This window comes from Humulus lupulus, chromosome 6 (genome assembly GCF_963169125.1).
Source record: "Humulus lupulus chromosome 6, drHumLupu1.1, whole genome shotgun sequence".
In the NCBI taxonomy this organism is placed as follows: domain Eukaryota; kingdom Viridiplantae; phylum Streptophyta; class Magnoliopsida; order Rosales; family Cannabaceae; genus Humulus; species Humulus lupulus.
The window spans coordinates 94,360,878-94,375,275 of NC_084798.1; the positions used below are offsets into that span (position 1 = coordinate 94,360,878).

At 38.3% G+C, this 14,398-nt stretch overlaps 1 protein-coding gene across 1 annotated transcript; it reads right to left on the minus strand.

Annotated features, from left to right (window-relative positions):
- Window positions 1-1,618: 1,618 nt before the first annotated feature.
- On the minus strand, window positions 1,619-2,626 carry LOC133785303 (uncharacterized). Its single transcript, XM_062224551.1, has one exon. It carries the CDS (start codon window positions 2,624-2,626, stop codon window positions 1,619-1,621), a length of 1,008 nt encoding a protein of 335 aa, XP_062080535.1.
- Between the last annotated feature and the right edge of the window lie 11,772 nt (window positions 2,627-14,398).

The window sequence follows — 14,398 nt, forward strand, 5'->3', positions numbered from 1 at the left end:
ATACAGATCAAGATTGTGAATCAAAAATCGGGAAAGGATTTTTTTTTTCTTGGGCCTGAAGTAGCGCTGCAACTCAAACTAGTCTCATAATTAATAGAAATTAAAATCAAATAAAAATAAATAAACAAAATACTAAAATTAAAATGTTCATAATCCAAAATATTAAATAAAACTAATAATAAAAAAATGCAAATAAAAGATTGGAATGCCTCCAAACGCATTGTTGTTAACATCATTTAGCCAGACGCTTGTTTTCTTTCATATTCAACTTGGATCAAGTCCTCCCCTCGCATCCTTGAGAGCCATAGTATCATGAGAAGACACTCTTTTCTTGATATTGCATATTTTTGGAACTTTCCATCGCTCATGAAACAATCGAACTTTCTCACTAAATATCTTTTTCACTTTCTGACGAACAGCTCATTTTCCACTGTTCACCATAGTTTTCTTCTAAGTAACTTCCAACTTAGCACCCTCATTTTCCATCACATCAACTCTACAATAATTTGGAACCTCCATTGCTGCAAAAAATTAAAATGTTACCTCTTCTTTTTGCACTCGCATCTTCAGTTCACCTTTTTGCACATTTATTAAGGCCCTACCAATTGCTAAAAATGGCCTTCCAAGAATAATGAGAATATTTTCATCTTCCTCCATATCAAGAATAATAAAATCTGGAATGAAAATGAATTTTTCTACCTTTACTAGAACATCCTCAATAATACCCCTCTGATGCTTTACTGAATGATCTGCCATTTGCAAAGACACGGTAGTTGGTCAAGCCTCTCCCAATTTTTACTTTCTAAAAATAGATAGAGGCATTAAATTTATACTAGCTTCCAAATCACATAAAGCCTTGGATTATCGTGAACCCCCTATAGAGCATGGAATATTGAAAGTACCAGGATCTTTAAGCTTGGGAGGTAGTTTCTTTTGAAGTATCACATTGCACTCCTGAGTAAGTGCTACTATCTCATAATCCTCTAGTTTCCTTTTCTTTTACAAAATTTATTTCATAAATTTCACATAACTTGGCATTTGTTCAAGTGCCTCAGCAAACGGGACATTAATGTGTAGCTTTCGAAAGATATCCAAAAATTTAGAAAACTTATTGTCAAGCTTATTCTTTTGAAGCCTCTGAGGATATGGGATCTTTATATGGTGATCTATACTTATTTCTGACTGCTTTTCTATGTTCTTAATAACAATAGACTCACTCACTTCCTTCTCCCTAATACCCACTTTTGGCTCTTTTAACTCCTGGCCACTCCTCAGGGATATTGCATTGCACTGCTCTTTTGGGTTTTACCTCAGTAGTGCTTGGTAAATTTCCTTGAGCACGACTTGTCATCAAAGTAGCCAACTGCCCCATTTGAGTATCCAAACTCCTGATAGATGCCCTGGTTTCTGTCATAAATTGATTCAATGTGTCTGATTGTACTTCTAGTGGGTTAACTTGAGGATGTAGTGGTGGGTGTTGTGGCATTGCTTGGCGAATATCATAATACGGTCGAGGATTTAGCCCATATATTGATTGATGGGGTGGATATTGAAGATGATTTTGTGGGTATGGTTGTTGTGCTCCTTGATTATTTTTTAAAGATAGGTTAGGGTGATTCTACCACCCTTGATTGTAGAACATGGGATATGGGTTATTGGCTGGCCTTTGGCTATTTCCTATGGCTTGAACTTGTTCCATAGGAAAGTTATTTAAATCCATTGCAGGACACTGGTTAGGTGGATGCACCATTCCACACATTTCACACACACTTTGTAATTGCATGGTTTGAGCTGTGAGGTTATTCTGTTGTAGTTGTTTCATCAAGGATGCCACTTGAGCTATAAGCATTGAGATGGCATCTAATTCAATCATCCCAGCCACCTTCTTTGTAATTTGCCTCTCAGTAGGCCACTGGTAATTGTTCATGGCCATCTCTTTTAGTAGATCATAAGCTTTGTTGGCACTCTTGCTCATAAATGCCCCTCCTGCTGCTGCATCTATGATAGTGCGAGTAGTACAGCCTAACCCATTATAAAAATTAATGACTAACATCCATTTTTCAATCATGTGATGAGGGAACCTTCTTAATAACTCTTTAAATCTCCCCCTTGCATCATACAGCGACTCTCTCTCCATCTGACAGAAATTATTAATCTCCCCTCTCAATCGTGCAGCCTTGGATGGTGGAAATAATTTTGCAAGGAACTTTTGAGTAAGCTCCTCCCATGTGGTAATAAAGTTATCCTGTAGGGAAATCAACCAAGTATTTGCTTGGTCCCTTAGTGCAAACGGAAACAACCTCAACCTTATTGCGTCATCGTTCACCCCATTCATCTTAAAGGTTGCACAAAGCTTAAAGAAATTAGCAATGTGTAAGTTAGGGTCCTTTGTAGGCAAGCCTCCAATCTGATTAATAGATTTGACCATTTGCAGAATCGCTGGCTTAATCTCAAAATTATTCGCAGCAAGTTTTGGAGGTCTGATGCATGAATGCACTCCTATAATAGTTGGGAGTACATAATCTCTTAAACTTCTAGCCCCTTGATCAGCAGGGACCTCAGCAGCCACTGCCCCTTCGACATTGTTGGTGGCATGATTTACTACATTCCCTTGATTTGCACCCATGGCAAAATCCAGCCTTTTCTTTATCATTCAGTTCTTTCTGCACGTTCTCTCTAATTAAAGATCTATCGGTATGAGCTCCTTTTGTCTACTTCCACACATATACCAATATTTCGTGAAACAAAATACAGCCTTGATCCAAATGAGCATAAAATATAAAGACCAAATTAGAACAAAAAAAAAACAATTAATCATGATATTGGAAATTAAGTCCTCGGCAACAGCGCAAAAAACTTGATCGCGAAAATATGATGTGCAAATATACACAATCGATTCAAGTAATAAAATAGTAAGTAAAGTATCATTCCCACAAGGACTATCAACCAATTACCAATAAATGCTTTTAAATTGCTATTTGACTGTTGAAAATAGAATGATTTTTTAACTAATACTTAAAATTAAAATAAACATTGCAAAAATAAAGATTGATTCAATAATTAAAAACCTAGGGTGTTAACTTCATCAACTTTTCATTCTATTAATTTTATTAATCAGTTATAAATCTCTTCTTCCTATTCTAATAGCAGTTTAACATAAATCGATTCCTATTCTTTTTCAAGATATAAGATCTCAACCTACATGCAAGTTTTCTACATCTCTGTGATAAACTTAAACATTTAGCAGACATTAATCATAGAAACCTAATTACTACACAAGCCATACAGGTATTTTCGTCCAGTATGTAACCTATGTTTATATAACGATAGCATATTCAATTCTCACCTTTCGAATTTTGAATCAAAATCATAAATCAAGAAAATATTGATTAGGTATTTACTTGCATTAAGCAAACATTATATAGATTAGAATAAAGAAGAATAATCAATAGAACATCGTAATAAGATTAAATAGAAATCCTAGTGACTACATTAAACCCTAGATAGAAGTGTTTAGTTCATATCAGACATGACTAAAACAACAAAATAATTATTCATATTCATAAAATTCAAAGACTTGAATAAGAAATAAAAAATATGAAAGTGCAGAAAACTTGTCTCAGAAGAAAAATTAATCTCTAAACTCGCAATTAAAATCTGACATTAACCTAATTAAACCCTAAAGTATGAATTTATACTAAAATAATACGATTCCCTCTTTTTTATAGGGGAGCCACGACTTGGCCTTTCCAAGGTCGCGGCCCGTGTCTTTTTAAAGCTCTTCAAAATCTGATTTGCCCTCCAACCACCATGACCCTCTAAACCCAAGTCGCAGCCCACCTCTCCATGGACCTCCAAGATTTTGTCTCTGTTTCTTCTAGCATCGCAACTCTATTGTCCAAGTCGCGACTCTAATTCCTTTCAGCAAACCTTCAACCTCTGACTTTGCTAGAGTCATGGCCCTTAAGCCCATGCTGCGACTATAATTCTATTTTTTCCAAATTTTAACCTTTTTGACATCCTTCCTTCATCAAAAACTTATCATAATTGATCCTTAGCACCAATTTGAGTCAAACAACCACCAAAAGCTCAATTTTCCACCATTTCCTCTTCTTTTAGCATTTAACTCATGATTCAATGCATCGACCTATAACAAAGACAAACAAAAGCGTAATCTTGCACAAAACAAACATAAAGACTCAAGATCACCACAAAAACACATTCTCAAACGACACTAAAGTGGAGTTATCACACTCACTATGAAGAAGACGATGGAAAACCACAGAGCAGAATAGACGGGGACAACAACAGATTGACACGAAATGAAGGAGCACTACGTAAAGTACAATGCGACAATTTACTACATAAAACAATCGATACAAACACATGAAGGATTCACAAGAAATGGAGCTGTCACTTTTTCACATGCCATGACGGAGGCTACAAACATATTGAAGTATTGCACGAGATCATCAATATTTCACTTCTAACGACAAGAATATCAGGATCACATTATCAGGAGGACCAAACAAGAACATAGGCGCATACAACATGGATGCATGATCAATGGACGAAGAGATTTAGGGAGGTGAGTTATGAAATGAGACTTCAATGATTGACAATGTTTTGGAGGAATCTGAGGCAATAGGAATATTCCCAAACTATGATAAGGTGAAATGAACTTCGATTACGAGGAAGGACAAATGTGTTAGTATACTTACATGACTCAGAGAAAAAGTAGAAAGTATTACCCTTGGAGCTGAGACCTTGGTAAGAGATTTCCCTTCCTCTTTTAGAGTTTCTAAGTCTCTACAAACTTTAAAAAAACCTATAAGAACATACCAAACCGAAATCAAAGAGGAAAAAAAGATTAAATCTTACATCTTGATGTTGTCTTAGCCAACCCAAAATTAGTGATGATCATTCATTCCACTTGCTCTAGTTTACTTCATGAGATTAAAAGGATCTTAGATTGTCATCCCAAACTGAAAATGAGGAAGAAATAGTGATCAAAATACTTACCTTTGTGGTGAGACCTTGATCCGAAAATCTTGAGAGCAGAGCACTCAACTTTCTCTCAAAACTCTCTCAGTTCCCCCCCCCCCCCTCTCTCTCTCTCTCTCTGTCTCTAGTTCAAATGGAGGCTGAAGCAAATGGTGACTGTGACCCCTTTTCCCTCTCTTATAGCCTCTAGTAACTAACTGATTAAAAAATTATAAGAATTCATTCCCTTTTACTAGTGTGACCGAACCTATAAAGCCACTAAGCACCAAAATCATGTGCTGAAATGTGTAGTCTCACATGCTTGCATTTAGGAAGCACTAATTCACATTGGACTTCCAAATCCTCCCACCACTGCTCATTATTTCCATTTGATGAGTTTAGCATCCTATAGTAAAAAAAAATACATCAAAACTATAGTCTATAATCTCATAATGTGTGGTACCACACAACACACACACAAACTATAGTCTAAAAAATGACTATGATTTTATGTGAGTCCAAACCCATAAAATCATATTCTAGGCTTCTCAAATAAATTCTCGTGTGACCCAATTAAATAATAAAATCACACTAGGGTCCTTATAGAATTTATTTAACCCTTAACTATCTAGTAAAATAAATATTTCATAGCTCTATATTTATTTTACACTTAAGTTCCAAACTTTATTCTAAAACGATCCATTGACAATTCTTACAAATTAAAATAATATTTACCATTTATTATTTTAATTTCATTCAATCACATATTTCAAATAATTCACAAATTATTATTTAAATAAAAATAAAATAAACCGGGTTATTACAATACAACTTGAACGCTAATCTTTGGAGCTCGACACAAGCCTCCGATCATGTAGAATTGTCGTCGGTCGAGACCTTACGACAGAGCTCCAGCAGCAAGTTGCGGCACCACCACTCAATGGTGGCGTTTTGGGGAATGGGTTGTTGGGATTTGAAGCCCATGATGAAGGGAATGCAATGGTGGTGGTGGTTTAGCTTATAACGACCTAGAATGACCAGATCTACGCAGGAAAGTTTTGGAACCCCATGGATTTGACGAACATAACCATCCAATTATGGCGACCTTTGAATTTGATCATCTACTGGGTTTGGAAGCCCATGATGAGAAGAATACAATGGTGGTGGTTATTTGGCTTAGGGTGGTAGGAATCTCGTCAGAAACCCATGGTATTTTCAGTTTTGATTAGATAGTTGATGGGGAAGATCGGCGCGTGTGGCTTCAGGGCTGAAAAATCAATGACTGGTGACCATGCCTATTCAGTACGTGTAGAGAGGCGGTGACCGAAGGGACACCGTTGGTGCTGGGAAGAGAGCATGTGTGAGTGAAAGAGAGAACCGTATAAGTGTAACACCCCACTTTTCAGGCACCTGCTAGTAACTATGTTGGGGTGGTGAAATGTGAATGAAATATTATTTTGATTAATAATATATGTTTGAGAAGCAAATTTCTTGTTGTTCATGTTAGTCAATGTGTGAATTGTGCAGTTTTGGTCAAACCAAGATTTTCGGTGTCAAACCTAAATGGAAACTCTAACTGGGTAAAGTCTCAGATAAAACATAATTGGAAATGAATAATTATGCAAAATATTAATGGGCATAAAATTATTGGTTTGTTTTATTTTAGGGTCTAAAAAGTGAATTTTTGTGTAGAAAATCTTTAAAAGTGCATTATTGTGAAAAATGTTTATTTAGCCAAAAATGAAATTTTTGATAATTAATTCCATAAAATATAAATGTAGGAGTGTGATCACTTAAATTAAATGTCAAGACACATTTAATTTAATTGCCCTAAGTTAAGAATTCAATTTGTTGATGTAAGAAAAATTTGAGAAAAATTACCACTTGGTAATTATTTTTGGGGTAAATAATTAAAATGGTTTTAAGTGTTTAATTAAATAAATTAATTAGGGAATTATTTAATTAAGTGTTCATCCATAGATAAGGGTAAAAGGGTAATTTTATATATTTTTTCAACCATAGTATTTAAGCTCCAAGACTCATTTTCTCTACAATTTTCTCTCACTAGAATTTTCTTCTCTCCAAGTGGCTGAAATCCACACTCATTTTCTCTGAAAATTTTCTCTCAAATCTCACTCATCTCTCCTAAACACTCTCATTCCACCATTTACTCTCAAAACAGCCCCTAAGTTCCAACTATTCTTTGAAGAGCTAGGGAAAAACCAAGAAACTACAAGAGGTAATACTAAGCTCTTGTCTTGTTTCTTTTATTTTGTTTTTGGTAGAGAGTTTATAACTGAATATGGAGTTTTTGTGAGTGTGTGTATTTGATGGTGGAAAGCTTGAACAAGTATTTGAGGAGCTAAAACTAATGCCAAAACATCGTAGACTCTACAAGAGGTATATTGTCACACTTGTGTTGTTCTTTTGGCTGAATATTGTATAACTGCCTTTTTTTTTTTATCATTTTGGTAGTTCAAATTCATTATTGGTACTGTAATAATGCATATTTGATGGTTGATCATGAATGCATGGGTGTTTAGTTGAATAATTTTATGAGCAAAATGTTTTAGTCTTGACATCCAAATGGTCAACTGAAATCTATACATACTTGTTTCTAGATTTTCTTATTTCTAATGTATATTTGAGGAATATTAGATATTCATAGTTTGTAGAAACATTCAAAATAGTTTGTATTAACCAAGTTATGATTTTTACAAAAATTTTGTGCAATCTAGAAAAAATGATTTTTAGAAACTGTGAACACAACCAACTTTGGACAGCGAGTTCCATAAGCAAATTAATGTATATTTGACTAATTTTTGGATTCAATAATTTTGTAGTGTTGGTAATAAAACTGGTAAATATTCAAAGAAAAATATTGAAAAGGCTAGGAGGTATAATTTCTCAAAGTTAAGAAAAAATTAAGAATTTTCAAAATTACTTCTCTAGACAGCCACTTTTGAGAACATTTTTCACTAAGTAAAAATTATCCTTTTGATCTAATTTTTATTATGGATATTGATAACATATCTTAATATGAACCTTAGAAAATTCATACTTAAATAATGAACCAGCTAGATTTTATGTTCTCTTAAAATTTAAGAAAAATGTTAAAAATTTATGGACAATTTCAAAACACAATTTTTAAAAATAGTTTCACTAAGTAATAAAGATTATTTTTGTATAAAAATACAAGGGACTTCTTGGTATAGCCAAGATTGATTTTAAAAAATTTAGGAGTTTTTAGTGTTAATATTTTTAAAATACAATAATCTAAAGTTAGCAATTTATCACAAAAGTTGACAACTTTTACACTTATTAGAAAAATGGAATTTTTTTTTCTAGAAAGAATATAGTTTTACTCTATTTTAATCTTAATAGTCATGGACTTAAATTTTTTACGCTAAATTTTTTTAGGTTTAATTTGGATATTAGAATTAATAATTTTATAAATTAATAAATTTTGTTTAAGAAAATAAAAAGGGTCTAAAACCCTAATTTTTAAGAAATTAGAATAATTACCTTCTTAATCAAGTTAACAATCTCTTAGACTATTAAAAATAAATTTAAATATAATCATCTTCGTAATTATTTTAACAAAAAAATAAAATAAACTTATTTTCTCAAAGGAATACAAATCAATAAATTTTACAAACATTATAAGTTATCAAGGAAAGGACAGTTTCGTAAAGTTAACACGTTTCTAAATTAAGAAATCTAGATAGGTTTGATAAAGGAAACGGGCCGAGAAAATATACATAAAGACCGACTTTTTATAAATAAGCCTCACTTTGGAACTTTTTTCTGGAAACTTAAGAATACCGTTTTATAATTTAAATCGAGTAAGGACGTTAATACCTTACTTGGCATGCTACAATGAACTTAATTGCCCAAAGTAGTTTAATCTACTATAAGTGTCATAATTAATCAGAGTATACTATATGCTAACTACAGTATTGGCTAACGGGACAGGACCGTCCGTGGAAGGATTTTCCCACACGCAGCTAAGGACGTCTAGTAAGTCAATCTTGATTTGCGTGACTACAACATGAAATAACTTGTGTATTGTTTGCTAGAAGTAGGATTTAAGCACTAGTAAGAGAGGAATCATTTAGAGACAATGACTAGAGGTGTTTATGCTCCATGTGAGAGATTTGTAGTCTAGTTCGCGACCGTGACAATTGGCCAAGAGATAAGTATACTGGATAAACTTAGGAGTCTTAATGATCCTAGGGGTGCTTATGCTCCATTGTGATATGTTATTTAGTCTAGTTCGTGACCGTGATAATTGGCCAGGAAATAAGTATACTGGCGAAACATAGGAGTCTTAACGATCCTATGGGTGCTTATGCTCCATTATGATATGCTATTTAGTCTGATTCAATTCTGTGACATTGTTTGTTATTGTTTCAGTTAGCTACTGTGACAATTGGAGAAGAGATAAGTATATTTGAAAAACCTTGGAGTCTCAATAAGTTAGTGTAAATTCACCTACCCCTGTGTTAGTATTAATGCCCTTGGTAACCCGTTGGTTACCTTCGAGAAGGATTTATGGTTTGGATACCAGTGCTGAAACTCGGATCTCCACTGGTTTGAAAAGTATGATAGGGGGATATCTTTGGAAACTCTCGTGTTGGTTTCTTGGGTCAAGTTTTGATTTTTCTATATTTGATCTATGGTCTGGCTTTTTGCAGGTTTACAATGATTGATGTTTCTGTTTATGGAATAGTTAATACAGCCAGGATGCTTAGGCATTTTTTAATTGTTTGTTTAGGGCCCAGATTTATTCAGAATTCTCAATGTGGTAACTTATCTGATGTGTAGACAATAACTTGGTCAGTGAACCCTTTTTGTATCTATTTTGCTTTCTGTTTTAAGGTTGACTTTACTAAGCATTATCGCTTACCTAGTTGTTCAAGTTATAGTGAAGTGCAAGGGAACAATGGAGCAGTGAGCACCGGAGTCTTCTTGCAAGGATGTACATGTGGCCCCACCTTTGGGAGGATTGTACTTTTTAAATTATGCTTCAAACGTTTATGGTTAACTGGAAGACTTTAAAGTTGAAATGTAAATATTTTTAGTGTGTACACACATTTCTTTTTAAAGTTTTTTTTATATGGATTTTTGAGACTTTTAATTGTTAAAAATGATTTAAATTCCGCAAATTTTGTGTTCGTATTTTTGGGTCGTTACAATAAGAGAGGGAGTGAGGGTGTAACACCCCAAGTTGCTAATAAGGTTTAAGACCTTGTTTAGCGTGCCTGGAGGGCAATAAGTTAATTAACATGATAATATATGAATTTCAATGAATATGTGATTAGTAATGCATGTTTAGGTGGTATATAGATGCATGTGGGCCCCGTTTGTATGTTAGGGGTAAACTGGTAATTTTAGTCCGTTGAGGGCATATATGTGATAATTGTATTATGTGATTTGTACCACGTGAGTGTGGTGTTTTTATTGTGATGCACGCGTCGAGACGGACCTAGAGAACTAATTAGTTTAAAAGTCACAACGTGATTTTTATACCCGGCTCGGGAGGAGCCTAGGGGTACTTTTGGAATCTTATTAGTTGAGTTGAGAATGAGTGGTTTTGGTTATTAGTGTTTGAGTAACCTGAGTAACCATTAGTTACTGCTGAGGGTAACAAGTTTAGATGGAAATTGGTAAAATTGAAATAGAAGTGAAAGGACTAGAGTACCCTTGGAGGTTTAGTTAGGAAAGGATTATCAGAAGGGGTAGAATGGTCTTTTGGCAGGGGGTTTAGACAAATTTCAGCTGGGATATAGGGGTACTCGGTTTAGACACTTAGTCATATTATGGGTTTTGTTAAAAATTGAGAGAAGAAAAGCTAGAGGGAAATCTAGGGCAAGAAGAAGAAGAAGAAGAAGAAGAAGAGTAGAAGGAGCTGAAGTGGGAATTTAGGAGGAGAATCTGTTGACGCGGTTCTTCGGCAACAGATAATTAAGAGAAGAAGAGAAAGAGATTAGTACTAAAAGTAGAACCGTCACAGATAGGAAATCTTTGGGGAAAGAACTAGGTGGCTTGAGACACGTTTTTAAGTGGTTCGAAGGTTAAAATCCTTCTACTCCACTAGTCAATATTATTGATATTCTCTGGGTAATTGGTTTACAAAGTATATAGTTCTTCAAAGACTATTTTTTCCCACCCCTATCAACTCCCAGGGTCTCCATATTTATAGGAGAAGGCACCTGGAAGTTGGTAGGGAGGTCATCCCGTGACCTTACCATTAGTCACATCAAGTCTGTGATATTCATGATTAATTCCTAAACCTGACACACAAGTGTGGTCTAATCAGTATGGAAGGAGATAATGGGCCGCACAGCCCAACTCGTCCGTGGGTGTCTGAATACGCACGTTCCTGCTGCGTGTCCGAGAAGTCAGGGGGATATCGGACACGTGACGGCAGGAATATGCACGTTTATCTTGCGTGTTGACTTCCCATAGGGTCAGAGCTTCTTGAGAAGCTCTCTACCGGAGCAGTCCATAACCCGAGCTTATCCGTCCGTGGCCGTCGGATGTTATTCCCAGCTCCTGGGGCAACAAGTGCGAGCTGGAAACAGGACCCCTTCGAGCTAGCAAGGGCCCGTCCTGGAAATAGAGCCTCCGGCCTGTGGGAGCCTCGGACTAAATCATGTTTAGTCTGAGGCTCGTCCTGCTAAACAGCCCGTGGGAAAACCAGGGCGTACATCTACCCCCCAAGCTCCTGCTCATGGTCTATGACGTCAGATATGGGAGACCATAGTAGGGGCTTTTAGACTTCCCCCACAACCCTTCGTATTCCATGCTTTTCGCAGGCGTCTGATACGTGGAACGCCGTGGGTGGCGACGGTACACTCTACGAGAACCGCATTAAATGGCCTAGCCTACTGTCCAGCCGTCGTTTCACATTTCGAGTGGAGGGTCTCCCAAGAGCCTTTTGCACGTGATCCTTCCCTTGTATAAAAAGGGGGTGGTCATCCCACGCACAGGCCACCTTACCATTCAAAACCTCTCAAATTTCCTTCTCTTCTCTTTGACCTTCCGAAGAACGAAACCCTCATTTCCATTGCTCTCATCTTCTCCGTTGACGAAGCTTAAGCGTACGAGTTCCTTCAAAGCCTTGGAGACCACTATACCAACGAAGCTCCTACCAGCGCAGCAACCTCGCTCACCATCTAACCATATACTATAAGTCTTTTGTCCCTGTTTATTTTTGAAAGCATGCCAGTGTAGCTTAGGTAAAAAGTTTTACTGTAGCCACATGCAGAGGTTTTCTGGGTCGCGCGGATATGGAGGGTGATAGCCCTTCTTAGATTAGGGCACACTTGCCATGGGACATCGTCTTAGAATATGGGATCCATGGTTCTCTCTTAGGAACAATTTCTGGGTAGGATCCTTAGGAATTTTGGGTGCAAAAACCGGGTAGCTTAGGGAATACGCCTTAAAAGTGGTTTTGCCACGCCTTGCCTGTTGAAACTTTCCCCCCAAGGCAATTTTTTACTCTGAGTCCTCTGACACATGAATTCCGAGTAATCTGGGATCTGTTGAGGGCATAGGCGCATGTTCCTTGGAATGCGTGGCACCACTCTCCACAGACTGGGCTTACCCCAGCTCGTGTACTTAATATTTGCTTCACTCTCCTGCTTGGGTCGCCTTTTCTAAAGTGTTTTCTTTTGTTCGATAGGCGACCAGATGGCTCCAAAGAGAAATCTGCCACAGAAGAACGTGGGAAGTTCGTCTTCCCAACAGGATAAAGGAAAGGCGGTGGTGCCCAGCTCGCCAATTCCTCACTTTGGGCCGGCGGTGGAGAAGCAAGCCGAGGTGGCCCCTGACGCGTTTTTCGAGGCGGAGAGAATTGTCTCGAAGATAACCGACCAGGCAAAGATCACCAAAATCTTCCTCAACCACAACATTCCCCTGGGGGTGGCCTCCGTGATCGCCCGACCTGCTGCGGATGGGGAGCGGAGCTGCACGCCGCTCGATTAGTCGTTCGCGGCCTGGAGCGGTGAACACTTCAAGGCAGGGGCCTTCCTCCCCCTGGATCAGTATTTTGCTGATTTTTTGAACTATGTGGGGTTGGCCCCATTTCAGCTCCCCCCCAACTCATACCGTCTGCTGGCGGGATTGAGGTATTTGTTCCAAAAGCATGAGTGGGAGGTCCCCACTCCGGCTGATATTCTATATTTCTTTTGCCTTAAAGCCAGCCCGGACCAGCGGGGGCGAGGCGACAGGTTCTATTATTTAACCCGCTTCCCTAACACAGCAGCAGTCATCGAGCTGCCGAGCCATCCAAACGACTTCAAAGACCAGTTTTTCATGTCAACTGGGTTTCGCAATTGCGACCATCACTACTTCAACCGTCCTCGTAAGTGATCCTTGATTTAGCTCGCCTTTTAAAGGTTATCTTGTTTTAGCTCCTCCCTTATTCCACTTCTGATTTCAACCGACCTTGCAGCCATTTACGCGAGGACCGGAAAGTCTGTGACCCTCGGGGGTCAATACGATACATTGGCGAACTTGCCCCCCAGTGAGAAAGACTACCGCGTGCTCGTGACGGATGAGACGATGGTATTCTGCAAGCTGATTTTCCCAAATCAGACTTTGAATTTGAAAAGGCCCCGGGGGCCTCCCCCAGCTCGTGACAACAGACCGATCGTCGCAGAGGAGGTCGCAGACGACGAAGGCGAGGAGGAAGGTGACGAAGTTCCTCTCGTGATAAACAGGAAGAGGACCTTGGAGGTCGCCCAAGGTATGGGCGAGGAGAGGGTCCAATCCGGAGCAGCCGCGGGTCCTTCCGGCCAAGGTAACCCTTACTTGTTTAAGAACGTAGATAGGGCCACTGCAGACCCCCGGCTGGTTAGGTTCAACCCTAGGCAGCTCGTCCATCGTCACCCCAGGAATCCGGACCTGGAAATGCTCTTGCTTCACTGCGTTGACCAGCTCGTGCTGGACAACCAAGAGAGTCGGCCTAAGGGTACCGTAGTAGTAGATAATACCCTAGCCTTTAGGTCGGTCCTTTTTTAGGAGTACGGGACCAACTTGCGCACGTGGCCTGCGCTCCAGGGGGGCATCTATGCTCCGGGGATTAGGCAGTACATAGGAAAGTCCAGTCCTGAGTCAGAGCCGGACCTAGAACCTGCGACAGATCGCGAGATAATCGTCTTAGGCTCCTCCAGCTCGGGGGGTAGGGCTCCCTTAGTATTTTCTTACTTATTGCCTTTGAAACTTTGGCCTCTATTTCTGCATGATTGCTACCTTGTAATAACCATGTTTTTTTTTCTTAGCAGAAGAGATGTCTCAGCCCGGAAATAGTCTGCGGGGCGTTGTGTTCGGTGGGAACCCCCCAGCAGGACCGAGGTTAAAGAGGCTCCGCGAGTCCAAGAGCTCGGCTGGGGCCGCCACCAAATCC